Below are 22,639 nucleotides of genomic sequence, written 5' to 3'. Positions count from 1 at the left end.
AATATTTCTAATTCTAAAATATTAGCTTAAATGTCTTCAATATTACATTTGTAATGAAAAAAATCATAAAAAGAAAGACAACTCAAATTAAATAAGAAGATATATGTGTATTTTTTTGACAAGCAGATGGTAACCTGTTTTAATGTCATATATTCAGATATAATCCAGATACTTAAGATGCTTAAAGTTACTGGGTGTAAACAGGGTTAGATACAACCAAAAGCATCTTAGTTTAAAGGTGTGGATTTCATTTTCCAGCAGGACCTGGCACACTGCCCACACTGCCAAAAGTACCATTACATGTTTGAATTTTCCGAGACACTGATTTTTGGGTTTTCATTGGCTGTAAGTCATAATCATCAACAATAAAATAAATAAACGCTTAAAATAGATCACTCTGTGTTTTTAATACATCTATATATTGAACTGAATTACTGAAATAAGGTAACTTTTCAATGATATTTACTTTTGAGATGATCGAAACACTGAGATGCTTTTGGGCTTTTCTGTTTGTTTGTCAAACTTTATGTTCTTATTTTATTCAGATTTTCAGATTAACATTAATAATAATAATCACATTTTTTGTCTTCTTAAATGCTCTAGGTTTTTAAAAGACACTCCAAAGACAAACGCTGTGAACATCAAATCGAAGAAGCCGTCCACGTTCCACGAGTTTGCTCGCAGCACTAACGATGCGTGGGACATCGACGATGAGGAAGACGAAGATTTCTTCCCTTCATCACATCCCTCTTCTCTTCCCACGCAATCACACTCCAAACCCCAGACGCCTCGCCTCAAAGTGTCCAAACACTCCCCTCACACTGAGCCCCAGTCTCCGCCCCAGTCCCAGCCTCAGCCAATCGACTGGCAGGAACCAATCAGCACAGAGCCCTGCCAAGATCAGCTGAGGATTGACGATGAACCCACCAATGGCAGAGTGGTAAAGTCCAATAGTGATGCTCACCTGAACACCAGTACAGGTACGGTCTGAAATTAACTCAGACATTTAACACATTTTATAAACAGCTCTGGAAGCTGAACTGCTTGAATTTTTGCACCAGGAGTAAAGCAGCATAAAGTTATCCAAAAGCAGTGTGTAAGACTGGTGGAGGAGAAAACATGATGCAAAGATGCATGAATTAAAAACTGTGATTAAAAACCACCAGGGTTATTCACCAAATACTGATTTCTGAACCCTTAAAACTTTATGAATATGAACTTGTTTTCTTTGCATTATTTAAGGTCTGAAAGCTTTGCATATTTTTTGTTATTTCAGCCATTTCTCATTTTCTGTAAATAAATGCTCTAAATGACAACATTTTTATTTGGAATTTGGGAGAAATGTTGTCTGTAGTTTATAGAATAAAACAACAATGTTCATTTTACTCAAACATAAACCTATAAATAGCAACATGAATTATTTTTCAGAGCTGTATATCTATATATATATATATATATATATAGTACTAGTCAAAAGTTTGAATACACCTTCTAATTCAATGTTTTTTTGTTTTTTTTTCTTCATAATAAATGAATAGTGAAGTGATCTATCAGACTATGAAGGAACACATAAGGAATCATGTAGTAACTTAAAAGTGTTAAACAAACCAAAATACACACTCTAAAGCGTTTTGTTGGCTTTTATCTGGGTACTGTTAACTTGCTCTTCCTTTCCTGGGGCAGTCCTGATGAGTGCCAGTTCCATCATAACGTTTTTTAATGGTCTTTTCAACTGCGCTACTACTTTTCTTTTAACTTGAAATGTTTTAGATTGACTGACCTTAATTTCTTAATCATGTTTTTTTTTCTTTATTTAGTTGAGTAGTTGTTGCTTCTCATAATCTGGATTCGAACATTACTGAAATATTCACTATTCACTGTATACCTGTAACTCTACCTCTTCACTACTTTACTTTAACTGATGCTCTCAAACTAACTTTATCATGAGAAAAGAAATTCAAGTAATTAACTCTTGATGAGTTCAGCACAGCTGTTAACTGAAAGCCTGAATTTTCAGGTGACTGTACCTCATAAATCTGACTGAGAAACTGTATAAAATATAAAACTTACATTCGGGTTTGTTTAACACTTTGTTGTTTCTTGCAAATATCGAAAAAACACTGTATGATGTTAAATAGATGAGAATGTATTTATTTGCACGTGTGTTGTCTCCTCCAGTGCGCAACACTCTTCAGAAGCAGCAGTCACTTCCTGTACGACCCATCATCCCCCTGGTCGCCCGCATTTCGGACCAGAATGCATCAGGAGCTCCGCCCATGACCGTGCGGGAGAAGACGCGGCTGGATAAGTTCAGGCAGCTGCTGGCCAGTCCTAACACAGACCTGGGTGAGTGTGAAAACTAAAAAAATATTACAAGATACATTTTTCTATTATATTAATCAGTATTGTGGAGGACGGGCAGAAGCTGTGTAATTTTTAAAAGCTCAAATAGTCTCCCATACTTACTACAGTGGCTTTTATTTAATATTTTCAGCAATACATCTAGTTAAACAGGACAAAATACACTCTTTGCCTTAGAGTCAGTGTTCTTCATTGGACAGTAATAATAATAATAATAATAATAATTATTATTATTAATATTATTACTTGTGTTTTTCTTGTACTGGGTAGAATTTTTATTGACTCAAATCACCTCCTGAAGTGTTTTGATTGAGTGAGTGGACTCATATCTGTTTTTATACTCTATACTTGTATCTGTGATCATACTTGCGATTTAATGTGTCTCATTCAGATATGAATCCTGATTCTCAAAAATAATAAAGATACAGATTTTCCTAAAAGCATCTTAGTAAAAAAGTTTGTGTTTAAAGCTTTAATGTTTTGTATTCTGCAAATTGTTGACAGTAGAATAAGCCACAACCCTGTATAAAAGTTCAGTCATGCCAAATAAGTATATAGGTAAGTTATAATAATAATAATAATAATAATAATAATAATAATAATAATAATAATAATAATAATACAAATTCTGTAATGTACTGTAAAACTGCCAGAATCTTAAAAAAAAAAATTATAAATTATAAATTTAAGAAATTTCATAAATTATAATAAAATATTCAGCTTTATTTGAAGTTACACCCAATTTCATTTGCAGTATGTTACCAATACATGGCATCAAATACAGAGATTGACAATTGTGATTCCCATTTCCTGTGATGCATGAAGACAAACTACTAAAAAATAAAAACACAGCGACCTCTAGTGGATTGTATGATCATAACACAAGTCTGCTAATTGGTAGCTCAGATGGCACAATCAGGTTATAGTATCAGTGTTAAAGTACCGTATTTTTCGGACTATAAGGCGCACTTAAAAACTTTTAATTTACACAAAAATTGACAGTGCGTCTTATAATACGGTGCGCCTTTTGTATGGATTTTACTCGTCAGGTTGTAAGGAGCAGTAAACACACACTCCGTGCAGCGTTATAGAGAGTTTCAGTGCTATACAGAGTCCAGAGCCGTGCAGCTCCGAGGCTGAGCAGCAATAGCATTAGCTAGATGCTAACCGCTAAGCTAGCTAGCTTATTCACTGAGATCAGTATTATCTAAATTTTACCCGTCAGGTGTAAGGAGCAGTAAACACACACTCCGTGCAGAGCAGCAATAGCATTAGCTAGATGCTAACCGCTTAGCTAGCTAGCTTTTTCACTGTTCAGAGATCAGTATTTTCTAAATTTAGCACTTTTAATACTGCTGGAGCAGTATTATTAGAGTTAGATGCTAATCGCTAAGCGTTCACCGTTCAGAGGTGAGTTATCGGCCTGTAAGTCTGTGCTGCTTTGCCTGGCTAGCATTAGCTAGATGCTAAGCGCTAACTCTCTCAGAGGTGAGTTTTATCAGCCTGTAATCTGCTTGTTTACAGTGTTAAAACAAGCTACGGGGGACGAATCGCTAGCTAATATCTCACTGTCTTACCAGAACACGCAGGATTACTCAGTGTAACGCTGTCGTTTAAGTTTGGGTTAACTTTACTAGTTTAGGTGACTAGCTAGCGTGCTAGCGGATAGCTATGCTAACGCTGGTGCAGCAAGCCTTAGTGGACATCTGGAAATCTAAGCTTACTGTAAATAAACTGAAGCACGTTACTCACCCAAATAAACAGTTTTCAGGAGAGGAATCTGTGTAGATTAATATCCAGCACTCGTTTGACTTTGAAAGAGCTAGATTTATATATACTGAGACGCTCCACCGGCAAGCGACCACCCCCGGTGGGGGAAGGGAAACATGGCGCCACCCCTGTTCACTTTGATATAGGCACCCTTTCTAGTGTCACTTAACGCGCCTTATAATGCGATGCGCCCTATGTATGGAAAAATAGCAGAAAATAGGCGTTCCTTGATAGTGCGTCTTATAATACGGTGCGCCTTATAGTCCGAAAAATACGGTAAATCAAATGTGCTCTACCAAACGTTGGGTTTATTAGTTGTAGTTCATACTAAAAAAAAAAACATAATTTCTTTCTTTTTCTAACGTGTAATGAAACTGATCTCCTGCTGTTTCTGAAGCAGGGTTCCTCAACTCTGTTCCTCGGGGAGCCCGAGCTCGCCAGAATGTTCCGCTTTGCCTGGTTTGGACTCATTACGCTCCTGATAATTAGAGGAACGTGTTAAAGTGGAGCTAAACTGTGCAGTGCGGAGCTCCCTCAGGACTGCAGCTCAGAAGCTCGTGGTTTCTCAGCCGGTTCCTGTGGGAACAGCAGAAAGAGGAGAGAGCTGGAGCAGCTCTCTGAGATCCTGCATGATCCTTCAAGTTTGAAGTTTTCCCCACTATCACGTCCCTTTCTTCTTCCTCTTCTTCTTCTTCCTCCTCCTCCGTGTCTCTTGAGAGTGTATGTGTGTGTGTGTATGTGTGTGTTTCTGAGCCAGGTACGGGTGCATTTGTGTGTGTGTGTGACTGTAGGAGTGCTGAAGCAGACGAGTGTGTTATTTCAGACTTCCTGAGGTCATGCTGAGCGAGCCGTCTGTTCTGCGAGTCTGTCGGTGAGGCTCTGCAGCGATCAGGCTGTATAAACGCTCCTCCGAGCAGCTCGAGAGCGCTCGTCTTCACTCAGCCAGACGCACAGACTGTAATGATTCACTTAAACAGAGCCGAGCTTTCATTACGTCTCAGAAGTGACTTTCAGAGAGCAGCTTCAGATCAGTGAGACTGACGGGGAACAAACCGGCATCTCTGGAAAGCAGCTGACATCTGTGTGTATCTGTGTATATATGTGTGTGTGTGTGTGTGTATGGGTGTATGTGTATGTGTGAATATATTTTATCATATAATTTTGGTAAAAAAAAAAAAAAAAAAAGATAAGTTTCTTTGATTTTACCAAATTAAAAAAACTCTGGAATATAATCAAGAGGAAGATGGATGATCACAAACCATCAAACCACCAAACTGAACTGCTTGAATTTCTGCACCAGGAGTAAAGCAGCAGGGAGGAAAGAAGCTGTACATAATCGGCTGCTCCAACCCTGAGGGTCCAATGGAGTTTTAAAAAGTCGCCGTTCCCGCAGCGGCTGCCTACTAATTAACGCAATTAATTAATTCATTATTAATTAGTTAATTAAAATACCCACCTGTCGTCTTATGAGAATAAAGCATCTCACCTGAAATAAGGCACAGAAAAGCTCAGCGTCCAGAGCAGCAGATGGATTCAGGGTTTTATAGTGATTTTTATAGTGTTAAAAGGAAAGCTCTGTGTTGGATGTGGAGGTTCTCCTGAGCTCCAGCAGGGGGAGAACTAAACACAGGAATGAACAGATTTGTGTGTTTTTTTTTTTTTATTATTATTTGATTCAGATTTTTGTAAGTTTATAAACATAATACAAATAAAAACACATGACAGGCATACATTAAAGCAAAATAATAATAATAATAGAAATAGCAGAATGACAATAAAAAAAATAAAATAAATAATAATAAGGAGTGTGGAATCAGTTACATATAATTAAGCCTGTTTATTTTCTGTCTGGTCATGTCATGTGTCATGTCCTTGTTATAGTCAGTAAATGGCTGCCAGGTTTTATAAGCAGGTTTGTGGTTTTGATTGCAGACGGCTCGTGCCTGATTTCTCACAGAATGTGGCAGAAATGCAGGTTTTTCATATACTATACTATATATTTTTATATATATAGTAATAATTCAATTGAAGCACAGGCTTTCTAAACCCCCTAAGGCACTCCATCCATCCATCCATCCATCCATCCATCCATCCATCCATCCATCCATCCATCCATCCATCCATCCATCCATCCATCCATCCATCCATCCATCCATCCATCCATCCATCCATCCATCCATCCATCCATCCATCCATCCATCCATCCATCCATCCATCCATCCATCCATCCATCCATCCATCCATCCATCCATCCATCCATCCATCCATCCATCCATCCATCCATCCATCCATCCATCCATCCATCCATCCATCCATCCATCCATCCATCCATCCATCCATCCATCCATCCATCCATCCATCCATCCATCCATCCATCCATCCATCCATCCATCCATCCATCCATCCATCCATCCATCCATCCATCCATCCATCCATCCATCCATCCATCCATCCATCCATCCATCCATCCAAATAATAAGATACATAAAGAAATACTGAATTAAAAAGGGTCTAAGAAAACAAAAACAATGAGTGGGAAGATACATTTAAAAGAAAAAAGGTAAAATCGATCAAAAAAACTAAAATTAAAAACTGTTAAATATTAATAATTAGTAATAGCAATAATATTAAGTCATGTTATAGCTTTACTATTAAAATGTAAATGATTAAAAAAGAGAAACAATAAGTAAATACAATTCATTAAGATTAACAGCAGCAACAGTAAAGTCACCATCTAGTAACCACTGGAAAATTAGTAGTAGTAGTGACTCCTTACAGCATTGTAAGAGTGAGTTTTCAGTGAAGTTGCTCCAGCACTAAGGCTAGGTCCAGCAGCATTAGCATTAGCATTCGCCTCGCTGCTTCAGCACCTGCTGCTTCACACTTCCTGTCTGCAGTGCTCTGTTTTCAGTTCTCCCGCGCAGACGAAGGAAATCATCTGTAAAGCAGAATTCAACCTTTTCACTCCTGTTTCAGTCCTCAGCTCGGCTCCAGCCGTCGCTGATGAATCTTGATAGGTGGTTTAATTGTCGTCGGCGCGGTAATTGCGGCCGAATCGACGCGCGCTCGTCTCGTCAGAGTTAGCATAGATCAAACTGGCGAGCCGATGCAAGGTGTGATTGCCTTTACTAATTAAAAGTAATTGTTTATTGACGATGAAATGAAAGGATGAAGGATGCCGTAAATACGCCGGGCCGTATGCGCCTGGAGCGGCTGAGTGGCCGGTTTTATTTTGATCACTGTGCAAATATTTCTGTCATGTGATCGAATGAGGCGAGCTGATTTACTGGGGATTATTATAAGCTATTGATTTCTGCATGCTGGTAATAATCAGGGTGTTCTGCCTGTGCTCTGCCATGCGTATGCTCAGGTGATTAATAATGTGTGTGTGTGTGTGTGTGTGTCTCTGACAGATGAATTGCGGAAGCACAGCTGGTCAGGAATCCCTCGAGAAGTCCGGCCAATCACTTGGAGGCTTCTTTCAGTAAGTATCCTGTAAACTTTCACTTTCACTTTTCAACAAAAAAAATATTTTTTAAACTATAAGGTGCACTAAAAATCCTTTAATTTTCCCAAAAATCATCAGTTCACCTTTTAATCTGGTGCGCTTAATGTATGAATTCACAGCGTTACACAAGAGTTTCAGTGAAGTTTCTCCAGCACCAAGGCTGGAGCAGCATTAGCATTATCTGCTAATCAAACTAAGCATAGCTCTTTTGCCCTTCAGATGTGAGTATGTCGGACTGCAGTCTGTTATCGTGTTAAAACAAGCTACGTGGGACAAACCGCTAGCTAGTAGCGCCTTGGCTCACTGGAACACTCAGGGTTTCTCAGTGTAGAGCTATCAAGCAGCATAATGTGGCTAATGCTGCTGCACCTAGCCTTAGTAGAAATCTGGAAATCTAAGCTTACAGTATGGTGATATCATCGTCGTTATCATAGGCGATGTTTGGTGTGTGTATGTGTGTGTGTGTGTGTGTGTTTTGTAAAGTGGTTCTACATGCCTCGTTTGCGCTTCTGGAGTTTGCTCATATTGTTAATAACACACAGCTGCAGGCAGCGCCGTAAAAGTTTCCACCCATCCTTAAACACTGCAGCTCGCCTCCTTAAGCCCTGCCTGCTTCATGCAGCATTTGCAGGAGGATTATACACGAAAGCCTGATTCCACATTTATAAGCTTAAGGAAGCGGCCGCGAGGCTGTACACGCTTTACCCCGCGCCTTTTCACTCAGGGTGTAAACGTCCTGTCGTTTTCGCTTATTTACACCAATAATTTGCATTTAATTTGCCTTTTTTTTTTTTATCGGCGTGAATCGCTCGATAGCCGCCGGAAGAGGCTAACGCAGAGCGATGCAAATGAGTCGTGAGTGCGTGCGCTCATCACACGCACTCCAGGCATAGGAGGAGAGGCGATGGAGTGTTGGCTAAGTGATTCCGAATCACAATCATTATTCATACTAATATTTATCTCCAGCGCTTGGCAACAGTGCGTTTGTTCCTGCGAAAAAAAAAGTGGAAGAGGAAGTGAAGAAAGTGGAGGAAGTGAGCAAATCAGGAACTTTATTTGGAGTGACGACGACTGTCTCTTGGCCTCAGCTTTGATTGTCGTCTTTGCTGAAGTAACAGGATTGAAGCTGGAGTAACAGGACTGAAGCTGGAGTAACAGCATTGAATCTGGAGTAACATGGCTGAAGCTGGAGTAACAGGACTGAAGCTGGAGTAACAGGACTGAAGCTGGAGTAACAGGACTGAAGCTGGAGTAACAGCGTTGAAGCTGAAGTAACAGGACTGAAGCTGGAGTAACAGGACTGAAGCTGGAGTAACAGGATTGAATCTGGAGTAACATGGCTGAAGCTGGAGTAACATGACTGAAGCTGGAGTAACAGGACTGAAGCTGGAGTAACAGGACTGAAGCTGGAGTAACAGGACTGAAGCTGAAGTAACAGGACTGAAGCTGGAGTACATGACTGAAGCTGGAGTACATGACTGAAGCTGGAGTAACAGGACTGAAGCTGGAGTAACAGCGTTGAAGCTGAAGTAACAGGACTGAAGCTGGAGTAACAGGACTGAAGCTGGAGTAACAGGACTGAAGCTGGAGTAACAGGACTGAAGCTGGAGTAACCGCTGAATCGTAATCTTAATCAAATTGAATCGTAAGTTGCCTAGAGATTCCCACCCCTATTTGTAAGCTAACAAGCAGTCTAAAGCCCTGCCACTATGATCGGGAGATTGCTGGTTCGAATCCCGGTTATGCAGCTTGCCATCAGCTGCCGGAGCCCTGAGAGAGCACAATTACCCTTGCTCTCTCTGGGTGGTTACAGTACAGTAGATGGCTCTCTATCTTCCCCCTCATCCCTCCTATAGGGTGATGTGGATCAGCACAAGGCTGCGTCTGTGAGCTGATGTATCAGAACCGAATCGCTGCGCTTTCCTCCTCGGCTCCTCGTTCAAAAAGAGGCGGAGTCTGACTTCACGTGTGTCATAGGAGGCGTGCGCTAGTCTTCACCCTCCTTGTGTTGTGGCTTCACTAGTGATGGAGGATATACAGCTTAGTATTTTTAACAACCTGCCTTATTTACTCTCTTTCTCACTCTCTCTCTCTCTCTCTCTCCCCCTTTTCTCTCCTTTCTCTTCTTCCTCTCAGGGTTACCTCCCCGCTAATATGGAGCGCAGGGAGCTGGTTCTCCAAAGGAAGCGAGAGGAGTATTTTGGCTTCATTGAACAGTATTACCACTCCAGAACAGATGAGCACCACAGAGACACCTACAGACAGGTAACACTCCCCCACACTCCCCCACACTCCCCCACACTCCTCCACACTCCTCCACACTCCCCCACACTCCTCCACACTCCTCCACACTCCTCCACACTCCCCCACACTCCTCCACACTCCTCCACACTCCTCCACACTCCCCCACACTCCCCTACACTCCTCTACACTCCTCCACACTCCCCCACACTCCCCCACACTCCCCCACACTCCCCCACACTCCCCCGCACTCCCCCGCACTCCTCTACACTCCCCCGCACTCCTCCACACTCCCCCACACTCCCCCACACTCCTCCACACTCCTCCACACTCCTCCACACTCCTCTACACTCCCCCACACTCCTCCACACTCCTCTACACTCCCCCACACTCCTCCTCCACACTCCTCCACACTCCCCTACACTCCCCCACACTCCCCCACACTCCCCCACACTCCTCCTCCACACTCCTCCACACTCCCCTACACTCCCCCACACTCCCCCACACTCCCCCACACTCCCCCACACTCCCCCACACTCCTCTACACTCCCCCACACTCCTCCACACTCCTCCACACTCCTCCACACTCCCCCACACTCCTCCACACTCCCCCACACTCCTCCACACTCCTCCACACTCCCCCACACTCCTCCACACTCCCCCACACTCCTCCACACTCCTCCACACTCCTCTACACTCCCCCACACTCCTCCACACTCCCCCACACTCCTCCACACTCCTCTACACTCCCCCACACTCCTCCACACTCCTCTACACTCCCCCACACTCCCCCACACTCCTCTACCCTCCCCCCCACTCCTCCACACTCCTCCACACTCCTCCACACTCCCCCACACTCCTCCACACTCCTCCACACTCCTCCACACTCCTCTACACTCCCCCACACTCCTCCACACTCCTCCACACTCCCCCACACTCCCCCACACTCCTCCACACTCCTCCACACTCCTCCACACTCCTCCACACTCCTCCTCCACACTCCCCCACACTCCTCCACACTCCTCCACACTCCTCCACACTCTCAGCTCAGAAGATGTTTTGAGAAAAAAACAGGGTAACACTTTTTATGAAAAACTTATGTATTTATAATGTATTATAAAGGCATTTATAATGCATTATATGACATGCATAATACCATACAATGACTGTAATAAGCCTGTATAATAACTCATAAGTACTTACAGCGGCATTCATAACACATTATAAACTACATAAACTACAAGTATAAGTGTTTTTAAAGAAAGTGCTTATAATGCCTTATAATATAAATAAAATGTTAATAAGAACGTTGTACAATGTAGTAATGCACTATAACATAGATTTGCTATATCTTGGTATAATGCATTATAATATGCAGCTATGGTTTCTCAAATTAAGCTTTTATATAAGTGCGTAACACATTATAAAGCCTTATATACATACAGTCATTACTGACAAGACATTACAGTGAGGCATAATAAAATTAAAGCTTATGAAAATTTACCTCTCTTAAAGTCAGTAATGACTGTATATAAGGCTTTATAATGTGTTACGCACTTATATAAAAGCTTAATTTGAGAAACCATAGCTGCATATTATAATGCATTATACCACAATATACCAAATCTGTGTTATAGTGCATTACAACACTACATTGTAGAATGTTCTTATGAACACATTGTAAGGCATTATAAGCACTTTCTTTAAAAACCTTTATACTTGTAGTTTATAATGTGTTATGAATGCCACTGTAAGTATGTATGAGTTATTATACATACTTATTACAGTCATTATACGGTATTATACATGTCATATAATGCATTATAAATGCATTTATAATACATTATGAATACAGGGTTTATAGGAAGTGTTACCAAAAACAGCTTAGCCGATCATGGCTAAAGCTAATGGTAGCTGCTGGTGTTTCTGCAGAGAGACTGAACTAAAGCCCAGTCACAGACCCTGTTACTCACGGTCTGTTCCTGTGATCTTTTTAGAAGAGACCATCAAATATTAATGAAACCTGTGGTTTAAAAGCACTTCATGAGTTCAGACTGTAGTTGAGGTCAAAAGGTGCAGCAGAAACATGTTTTTTATTGGTTTTTTTTATGTATATATAAGTAGTTTTAGTAATATGGCAAATTCAATTTTGCATTTACACCAAATATTTTTTTTAATGTAATATATCATGTAATACTGATATTAAGGATTTTTAAGTTGTGTTTTGATGTAAAAAAATAGTAATATAATTCTAGATTTTATTATTTTATTCTTTTCTTTCTGCAAAAGCCAACAGGAGCTACAGTGCTGTGAAAAAATATTTGAAAACTCACATTTCCAGATTTCTTTTGTATTTGCTTTTTTATATCATACTTTACAGTTTTCAGATTATTAAACACTAAAATATGACAAAACATTGAATAAAAAAAAAGAAGCTACAAGAATACACTACTGCAACAAAATGAAATATATGGCACATTCCTAATCAAAACCTTTTCACCAGGTAAAAACAGACAGACAATCGGTCAATGATCCAATATTTCTAATAATGCTAATACTAATAATTAATCTTTATCTTTAGTAGGTATTTAGTAGGGAATGAGAACGGTGTGAATTTTTTCCTTTTTCCGCTAAAAACAGCAAAAAAAAATAAATAAAAATTATATATATTAAAAAAATATATATCTTTTATATTGCGTACGATATGATATTTTCCTTTGGCTAAAAACAGCCAAAAAATAGCCTAATGGCACATATGGCCCTAAAATAATATCAAAATATTTTAGGATATTTTTGCAGTAACAATAAAGGTTCAAAGATTTGGTTGATATTATTGCGTCTGATATGATATGGCACACATCTAGCGATAGATATAGATATCAAATTATTGTTTTTATCCTTGATTTGAATAGTTTCTGCCCATTATCACCTATTATTTTCCCATCAATACCAGAATAAAGAGACCATAATAAGGGACACGGCTACTATTGCTACTATTGGATATAATAGTACCTAAATAAGGGTTAAATAAAAAGTGTCTTAAATTCTACAAAAGTCTCCATCAGTTTTTAGTTGGTTTGGTGCCACAAAGGAAACTGTTCCCTACTCTTAAAAATGGGTTTAAATTATTAAGCTGGTTGTAATATTTAATGCTGTTCTAAGTGCTGTGATGTTGGGCGCAGTGTAATTTTGAGATGTTTGGCAACATCAGAAGTTTTTTTTTTTTTCTTAGGCTAGGTCGAAAAACAAGGACAAGGTCAGGGGAAATAAGCTGGGTAACTTTTCTGGTGACTCCAGTCAGGCCGTGTGCGGGAGCCTGGAAAGAAAGCCGTTAATAAAAGCAGCTTATATAGCGAGTGTTATTAATGGCGGGGGCTGAGATCGATAAGCTTATGGGTTGTAAAAGTCGGGTTAATGGTGCAGGACCGGGACTCGACAGCCATTCGCCTCGTTCCTCGCTCTCCTCTCTGCCGTACGGCGAGGTCTGGGCGGCCGGCGTCCTCCGGGCACCTTATTTCCTCCTAGCAAATGAGTAGCGGACCTTTTAGGGCTTTTTATGAGGTGGTAGCACGGTGTTTGAATGGCCTCTGGCCGTATGCAGCCAGACACTAAATGACCTTTTAGTGTTGACACTGCCTGAACAGCAGGAGCGCTGCCGCGGACATGAGCGCACACGCGCCCGACTCCGCCGGACTCCACCGACCTCTCGCTGACCCCACCATATGCAGGCTTTTCCATTCCAGTCTCGCTCAGGGAGAGCATGCCTCTCTCAAAAAAACCAAAGGCTAATGCTCTCATCGAATTTACACTGAGTTTTAACCCAGTTAAAAAAGTCTCCTGCCTCCTAAGTGCCTCCATAGTGTGAAGAAGGTTCAATTAGCAGGGTAAGAGCACAGTTCTGCTCTAAATATTGCAATGCACACTATAACATTATGGGAGACATACCAGAGTTCAAAAGAGGACAGATTGTTGGTGCACGTCTTGCTGGAGCATCTGTGACCAAGACAGCAAGTCTTTGTGATGCATCAAGAGCCACGGTATCCAGGGTAATGTCAGCGAGATACCACCAAGAAGGACCAACCACATCCAACAGGATTAACTGTGGACGCTGTAAGAGGAAGCTGTCTGAAAGGGATGTTCGGGTGCTAACCCGGATTGTATCCAAAAAAACATAAAACCACGGCTGATCAAATCACGCAGAATTCAATGTGCACCTCAACTCTCCTGTTTCCACCAGAACTGTCCGTCACCACAATCAATTATTGTGGACTAAAACCAGGTGTTTCAGTTTCATTGTTCAACCCCTGTAGATTCCATGACGTGCAGCCCCGGTCTGTCCCAGCTGGCACGCGTTGAACTGGCATAAAGACCCTGCCTCAGCCTTTACTTGAGAGATACACTGATGGTGAGTGTGTGTGTGTGTGTGTGTCTGTGTGTGTGTCTGTGTGTGTGTGTGTGTGTGTCTGTGTGTGTGTTTTTCCTCAGATTCATATTGATATCCCCAGAACAAACCCACTGATCCCATTGTTCCAGCAGCCGCTGGTCCAAGAGGTGAGTCTTTTTCTCTCCTTTTACTCTCTAAACTGGTTTTCTTCCACGTTGATACTTTGCTTGAGAACGCATACACCTGTACCTGTAAGTTGTGAGGTGTTATCTTGTTAGTGAGGTTAAATACTTGCCAGAGATCCACAGTTTCCACATAGAAGAAGGGCTGCAACCAATGACTAATAGTTTAGTATTAATCTCGCCCGATTATTTGTTTGATTAGTCGATTAGTCACGATTATTTTTTTTATATTTTATCATGCCCTCTGTTTGTCTTTCTACTGGTGAGGAGAGCTAAATAGTTAGGCCCCAAGACCTTATTTTATTATTTTATATTTTACCGTATATTTTGATAGTTTGACACAATAAACTTAAAAAAAAGTGCATTTCCTTAAGGAAAGTAGGATGGTTGCACAGCTAAATTGGCTATATTATTATATTATTATATATAATTATATATTATATTATTATATATGTTTTTTTTCACAGTTAAACCTCATTTTTAACCATTTCTTTGTCATCTGTAGTTTGATTTTTAGTAGGGGTGGGGAAAATTTATTTTAATCGAAAATCCCCCACACTCCTCCACACTCCTCCACACTCCCCCACACTCCCCCACACTCCCCCACACTCCCCCACACTCCTCTACACTCCTCTACACTCCCCCACACTCCCCCACACTCCCCCACACTCCCCCACACTCCTCCACACTCCTCCACACTCCCCCACACTCCCCCACACTCCCCCACACTCCTCTACACTCCTCTACACTCCCCCACACTCCCCCACACTCCCCCACACTCCTCCACACTCCTCCACACTCCCCCACACTCCTCCACACTCCCCCACACTCCCCCACACTCCCCCACACTCCTCCACACTCCCCCACACTCCTCCACACTCCCCCACACTCCTCCACACTCCTCTACACTCCCCCACACTCCTCCACACTCCCCCACACTCCCCCACACTCCCCCACACTCCCCCACACTCCCCCACACTCCCCCACACTCCTCCACACTCAATCAAAGATAAATCAAAGATAATTTTTTTAGGTCATAATCGCCCAGCCGTAGTTCATAACGATATCTCAATCCTGTGTAGTCCACATCTCTCAGTGAAGGAGGTAAGATCTGTGTGGAAAATGCCTTTAGCTTTAGATTTGTGATATGCTAATTGGTGGCTCCTAAATGTCACTTCTCGTTAGCGACGTTAGCTTCATTGCTGCGGCGCAACGGACCAATTTCACACTTGTAAGCAGCTCTTCTGTCTGTAGTTTCATCATCTCCTCCAGCCTCGGTTCAGCAGTTCATGCCGTCAGTCTCCTGCACGTCTTCTGCTCTTCACAAAACACTCAGGATGCAGCAGTTTAGTTTCACAGCTGAAATCGGAGGCTCTGAACTGGTTTGGTCTGAACTTTCTGTACGGATGCATTGAAACGCGGTATATCAGATCTACTGAACCACGGTCTGGTTCATCTGCAGTCTTTTCTAGATGGTTCAGATTTTGAATATTTGAGTTATGCTCTAATCCAGATTATGAGAAGCAAAAACTACTCTACTAAATAAAGAAAAAAAAAACACATTAAGAAATGATGGTCAGCCAATCCGATAAGCCCATCAAAAACATAGTGATGAAACTGGCTCTCATCAGGACCTCAACAGGAAAGAAAGTGCAAAAGTTAAACAGGTTAAGTTCGCCAAAGTTACCAGCCTCAGAAACATTTTTTTTTCTTTTCTAGGAAAATAAAGGGAAAAAAAAACACACACACACACACATTTTGACACTTTTGACTGGTACTTTAGATATGTTGGTATTTTGATTAATTTAAGGTATTACAAATACTTATATTCCAATTCCAATGTCTTATTATTCTTTATAATAAATAATAAAAGTTGCAAAAATGTACTATAATGTTATTATATTATGTTTTTTTACATCAGTTGCATAAATAGTCTTAAAATGACATAAATTACATAATGACTAAAAAATTCACACTTTTCTCATACAGTTTGTTCTAGTCTACAATATATACTATTCAGCTCTGGACAAAAAAAATGACTTTCTTTGATTTCAATAAATTAAAAACCTCTGGAATATAATCAAGAGGAAGATGGATGATCACAAACCATCAAACCACCAAACTGAACTGCTTGAATAAATTTTTGCACCAGGAGTAAAGCAGCATAAAGTTATCCAAAAGCAGTGTGTAAGACTGGTGGAGGAGAACATGATCCCAAGATGCATTAAAACTGTGATTAAAAACCAACAAGGGTTATTATTTAACCAAATTTGGGAGAAAGGTTGTCTGTAGTTTATAGAATAAAACAAAAATGTTCATTTTACTCAAACATATTCCTATAAATAGCAAAATCAGAGAAACTGATTCAGAAACTGAAGTGATCTCTTTTTTTGGATAATTCCTACAGTCTGTTTTTTATTTAAACAAAAAAATTGGGGTTATTTCTTGGTTATTGTGTAATTTTCTGAATTAGTTTTCTGAGATGTACTGATGCATAGCTTCCAACAGGGGGTGCTCTGGCTGTGTACCACGTTTAACATCTAAAGACAGTTTAACAGTTCCATCCACTCAGCAAAGCATAAGTGAATGGAGCATCACAAATGTGATGGCCTACAATAAAACTTGATTAACCTGCTAGGAAAAATGCAAATCCACCACTTAATCATTTTGGTATTATTAAATGCTGAGTCATAAAGGGGTTGGTGTAAGTTATGTTAATAAGCTGGCCTGGATCGCCGTCTCGCTGTGCACCTCAGGGTTTGATCACAGGAGGATCAGGATTTTATGTGTGAAATTATTTTAAAATATGGTGAAATTTATCTGTAATATACACTGAACTGCCATGTGCATATTAAATCCACTTCCTTGTTTATACACTCCACTCCACTAAGCATATAGAAGCAATTTGTAGTATATACCCCTGTAAAAGAAAAGTTTATTTAAGTCTTTTATATTTAAAGTATACTTAACATGTAAAAATGCATACTAAATACATACTAAATGTACTGTTTTGGAACAGCTTAAGTATATGGCAACTTATAAAAAGTATGAGCTTAATTTGCAGTATAATTGCAGTTGTAATTAAGCTATATTTACACACAATATAAAAGCATTCTATTGTGCTTTTGAGTCCTTTTTTTTTTTTAATAAATTCTACAAACCTACAAAATTATCGGCACATTTTAGAATGTATTTTTTTAAATATAATTTCTAATAAAAATAAGGTATATCGTAAATATACTACTTGAACTACACTAAAACTACATTAAAATGCACTTTAATAATAAGACATTATTTAAGATTTATACATATTTTTCTTTATTATATTTCTTTATCATATTTTTTCATTTAATTGAATTTATTTTAAGCATGTTGCTTAAAAATACATTTTATCGTCTCTGAGTGGTCAAGCAGGCTAAGCGCTGCCACTATGATCGGGAGATCGCAGGTTCGAATCCTGGTCATGCAGCTTGCCGTCAGAATCAGAACCGAGTTGCTGAGCTTTCCTCCGAGCGTTAGCGCTATGATGCTACTTGGCAATGCTACAGCATTAGCAGCAGTTCAAAAAGAGGCGGAGTCTGACTCTTCACATGTGTCGGAGGAGGCGTGTGCTGGGCTTCACCCTCCTGGTGTTGGAGCATCACTAGTAATAAATGGGTTGAGTAATTGGTTTTTGCAGGACATCAGCAATATGCATTTGCTTGTATTAATGATTTGGATGGTTTTAATGATGGACGCTATTTTCTTTCTCAGGTGTTTGAAAGGATTCTTTTTATCTGGGCGATTCGGCATCCGGCCAGCGGTTACGTTCAGGGCATCAACGACCTCGTCACGCCGTTCTTCGTCGTCTTCCTCTCTGAGTTTGTGGGTAAGTTACATTTACAATACATTAACATTTATGGCATTTAGCTGACACTCTTATCCAGAGGTGGAGATGTGGGCCAATGGAGTGTAACCCTGCGTTCACACTGGAACGCGTCGAGACGCTTGTGTCGCTCAGCGTTTGTCGCTTGTGGGCGTGTCAAGCTCAACGCCCGCGTGTATCATGGTCCAGCCTCCGACAAGAAAAAAGGCACAAAAAAGGAATCGCTTGGCCACTTTATTCTACAGCTATAACTCCCAAACTTGCTGGACTCTTGGGCGTTTCTGTGATTTAACTGCGCTGGAAACGCAGCCGTTCCCACAGATCGACGTGGCTCCACCCCATTTAACAGAATGAACAGCAAAAGAAACTAGAAATTCAGAGAGCAGGAGCTTGAGGACATCGAACCGCCTTGTTTGTGATTGGTCCAAAAAAAAGCTAGGAGCCAATTGGGTTAGAATGTCGCTTCACCGCATCATAATTCATTTGCATAAAATTGAGAAATTTATCTCCGTGTCGCTCTGTCGCTTTGTCGCTTGTCGCCTCTCGTGTGTCGCGGCGACAAATCGCGCCCTGCCATAGGAAATGAATGGTCGCCTGTCGCTTTGTCGCTTTCCAGTGTGAACGCAGGGTTAGGAGTCTTGCCCAAGGACTCTTATTGGTGTAGCACAGTATAGGCTGCGTATTGAAATTCGAGATCAAAAGGAACCAACGGAAATGTCTCTGTACTACAGATTATTCAGTGCCTGTTCACGTTATTGGAAAAATTTTACATTGCAAATGTCCTTTTTTTCTTACAATAATACAAAATTCTTAAGTGATTGACACCACTAATATAAGTATAATTTATTTTTGCCAATCTAATGCTGATATTTCTTAAAAGTACTCTCAAAAAATGAAAATGCATCCAGCAGTATGCTTAGGGAAAGAAGGTTAGGTTTTGTAGGTTATGCAGTTAAAGTAAATCTGTCATTTTTGCTCCTATAAAAGCGCCACAAATAATTATGCTCATTGTTTTTGTTCCAACAAGATCCAAAAAAATGGTAGCCCTTTTTTGATGGCAGCGTGAGAATGAGATTACTCATGTTGACTGTTTAAATATATACAATTTGTGAGAATGTTTGTTGCTTTTTGTATTTTTTTGTTGTTCGAATTTAGAAAAAAGTACTGAAAAAAGTATCGTTTGGGTATTAGTACCGAATTTAAAGTATCAAACCAGTACCAGTATCATTTTTTTTTTTAAAAGATGACCCAGCCCTAATACTCACCCAGACTGGGAATTGAACCCCAGTCTCCTGCATGATATGGCACCAGTTCACAAGCACCAGTTGTCTTTCAGTGTGTGTGTGTGTGTGTGTGTGTGTGTGTGTGTGTGTGTTGGAGTGTGTGTCTAAAACACAAGAAGTCATTTGAACCTGAAGAAAAGGAGAGAATACAAATGTTTGGCCTTCCACTGTTTGCCCAATTATCACACTACATCAGAATGTTTTAAGATGATGCTTATTTTTTTCGGTTATATTTTTTGAAATAAATAAAAACGCCTAGTGGGTATAAAGAAGGCTGCCAGCTCCTCTGCCTATAAGCATTCATTCCTCCGCTGCACCACAACACCTGCCACCTGCTCTCACTAATTAGGTTCTTTTCTTTGTGAAAGAGGAAAAGCTCATTAGTGTGCAGGTTTGGGAGAACTTCCTGCAGACGCCTCAGCCTTCGCTGGGTGTAGCTGACGCTTGTGGAGTTCGGCAGTGTCCTTCACTTCCTGTCCCTCAGAGTCTCGCAGTGCTGCTCATTTAAAACAAGCGTTCTACACAGTTCTTTATCATAAACGTCGGCAGTCAGTCAGTAGAGACGTGTTTATTTTATAAACTTAAACCTGAAACTTCAAGAATAACATAGATAAGCTTTATTTACTAGGATTTTGCCTAAGGTGGACCAGATTATAAGGTGCATTATGCAACACTAGTAAGGAACACGGGTGTCACCATGTTTTCCTTCAAATTAGGTTAAGTTCTAATTAGGTTAGCAGATAACAAAGTTAAGTAAAGCTTAGCTAAGTAAACTTTTAAATTTAAACAAACACTGTATAATAATCTACACTTGAAAACAGTTTTTTGGGTGAGCATAGATTTCCAGATTTCCACTAAGGCTGGGTGCAGCAGCATCAACCAATAATACTCACCTCTGCACAGCGAAAGGGCTATTGCTTAGCATGGTTAGGGGCTAATGCTAATCCTAATGCTGCTCCAGCAGTGCTAGCTGGAGATAGCAGCAGGCTACAGGCTGATAATACTCACCTCTGAACAGAGAAAGATGTATAAAAAAAATAAATAAGTTTTTTTTTTTTTATAGTGTACACATAATTATAATTATAGTGTCTAAACAACATGCACCCTATTTTGGAGTAGTTTTTGCGGTAGTTTTATATCATTTATTTTTTTTTTAAATCAATGGGCTAAAGTTTTTTTTTCTTTTTATAGTGCACCCCAATTGTTGCCTGGTGTTGCATGGTGTTTGCATGGCGTTTTATAGTGTTTGCATGGCATTTGCATGGTATTATATGGTGTTGCATGGTGTTTGCTGGTGTTTCATGGCATAGCATGGCGTTACATGGCGTTGGATGATGTTGGTTGATGGTGGATGATTTTGCTTGATGTTTTATAGAGTTGCACAGTGTTTGCACGGTGTTATATGGTGTTGCATCGTGTTTGCTAGTGTTTCATGGTGTAACTTGGCGTTGGATGTTGGATGCCATTGGACAATGTTGGTTGATGGTGGATGATTTAGCTTGATGTTTTATCGTGTTTGCATGGTGTTTGCATGATGTTTGCTGGTCTTGCATGGTGTTAGCGTAGCATTATATGGATTTGAGTGGCGTTGAATGGTGTTGCATGATGTTTTATAGTGTTTCATGATGTTTGCATGGTGTTTCATGGTGTTTTATAGAGTTGCATGGTGTTTGCATGGCGTTGCATGGTGTTTCATGGCGTTAAATGGTGTTGCATGGTGTTTGCTGGTGTTTCATGGCGTAACTTGGCGTTACATGTTGTTGGATGGCGTTGGACAATGTTGGTTGATAGTGGATGATTTTGCTTGATGTTTTATCGTGTTTGCATGGTGTTTGCATGGTATTTGCTGGTCTTGCATGGTGTTTGCATAGCATTATATGGATTTGAGTGTCATTGAATAGTGTTGCATGATGTTTTATAGTGTTTCATGGTGTTTTATAGTGTTGCATGCAGTTGCATGCTGTTGCATGGGTGGGTGGGTTTTCTCTGGCCCTCACTTGTGTTGAGCTGCAGAGGGGATGAAGTTGGAGCTTTCTCTCATTGCTATTCTCCAGCCTTCCTCCCTCCCCTCCCTATTTATTTCCTCTCCTCTGCTGTGAAGGTTAATTACTTCTAGATAGTTAAGGATTACAGGAGAACAAAAAGCTGTGCATTGATCTCTTCCCGCATGTGCCAACCTCGCAATGTCACCAGTCCACACACACCGGGACATACCCTCAGATTACCTGGAGCACCGATCGATTGCCGCCTTTTTTTTTTTCTCCTCTCTCTCTTTCTTTCTCTCTTTTCCTTTAATCTCTCTCTCTCTCTCTCTCTGTTCTCCCCGAAGCTCATTACTGAAAAGCAAGTTTTTCATCCCGATGCTTTACTCCATTCTGTTTGGACCTTTATGCTGCTAATTTGTGTGTGTGTGTGTGTGTGTGTATATATATGTGTGTGTGTGTGTGTGTGTGTGTGTGTGAGGCTGTAAGAGAGACAGAAGCTATAGCTCAAGTTGAATGAGCTTCATTGATCTCCAGGGTTTAAAAGTTTACCCAGGCTTGTGGTTTGCTGCATGCGAGCGTGTCCGGCACCCTGACGACCAATCAGATCGCCCGATCAAAGCTTGCTGAGATTGTTAAGGGCTTGTCTGTGCTATGTGCTGGTAATAGTTGGGTTGACCCCTTCAGATAGATAGATGTGAGAGGGTCTCAATGGCCTTCTGGGTGGATAAGAAGGTGTTTCATTGATACATTGATATAAAAAGTCTCCTTCCTCTAAAATCCATTTTTTTTTGTTCTTTGTGAATTACTATCAGTTTCTCTAAGTTGTATATACAGTACATGCCGCAGATAAAACTGTTCCTCATCCTCAGCATTGTCTGCAGTCGCTAGTAAAAGAAAATCCTCAGAAATACGTGTTGATCAGGAAAAGCTCAGAAATCTACATCACCCAGTGAATTCATGGCCTCACCAACCAACCTAGGCTTATAGTTCTGTTTACACCAGCTAGTTAGCATTAGCTATCCTGTGTAAGTAGTAACTGTAGGTTTAAATCGGATCTCCA

General features: G+C 40.5%; 1 protein-coding gene across 2 annotated transcripts in view; it reads left to right on the top strand.

Moving 5' to 3' along the window:
- tbc1d22b (TBC1 domain family, member 22B) overlaps positions 1-22,639 on the top strand; it is a 56,472-nt gene that overhangs the window by 9,684 nt on the left and 24,149 nt on the right. For both annotated transcript variants that reach the window (XM_022670617.2, XM_022670616.2), the window contains 6 exons: positions 604-980; positions 2,179-2,346; positions 7,545-7,615; positions 9,776-9,904; positions 14,366-14,431; positions 18,200-18,314. In XM_022670617.2, the coding sequence (XP_022526338.2) occupies positions 604-980; positions 2,179-2,346; positions 7,545-7,615; positions 9,776-9,904; positions 14,366-14,431; positions 18,200-18,314 (926 nt within the window). The remainder of the gene's footprint in view (positions 1-603; positions 981-2,178; positions 2,347-7,544; positions 7,616-9,775; positions 9,905-14,365; positions 14,432-18,199; positions 18,315-22,639) is intronic.

Source organism: Astyanax mexicanus, chromosome 12, assembly GCF_023375975.1.
Source record: "Astyanax mexicanus isolate ESR-SI-001 chromosome 12, AstMex3_surface, whole genome shotgun sequence".
Classification (NCBI taxonomy): Eukaryota; Metazoa; Chordata; class Actinopteri; order Characiformes; family Acestrorhamphidae; genus Astyanax; species Astyanax mexicanus.
The sequence above is the reverse complement of the archived record's forward strand: the minus strand, read 5'-3'. Positions and strand labels throughout refer to the sequence as shown.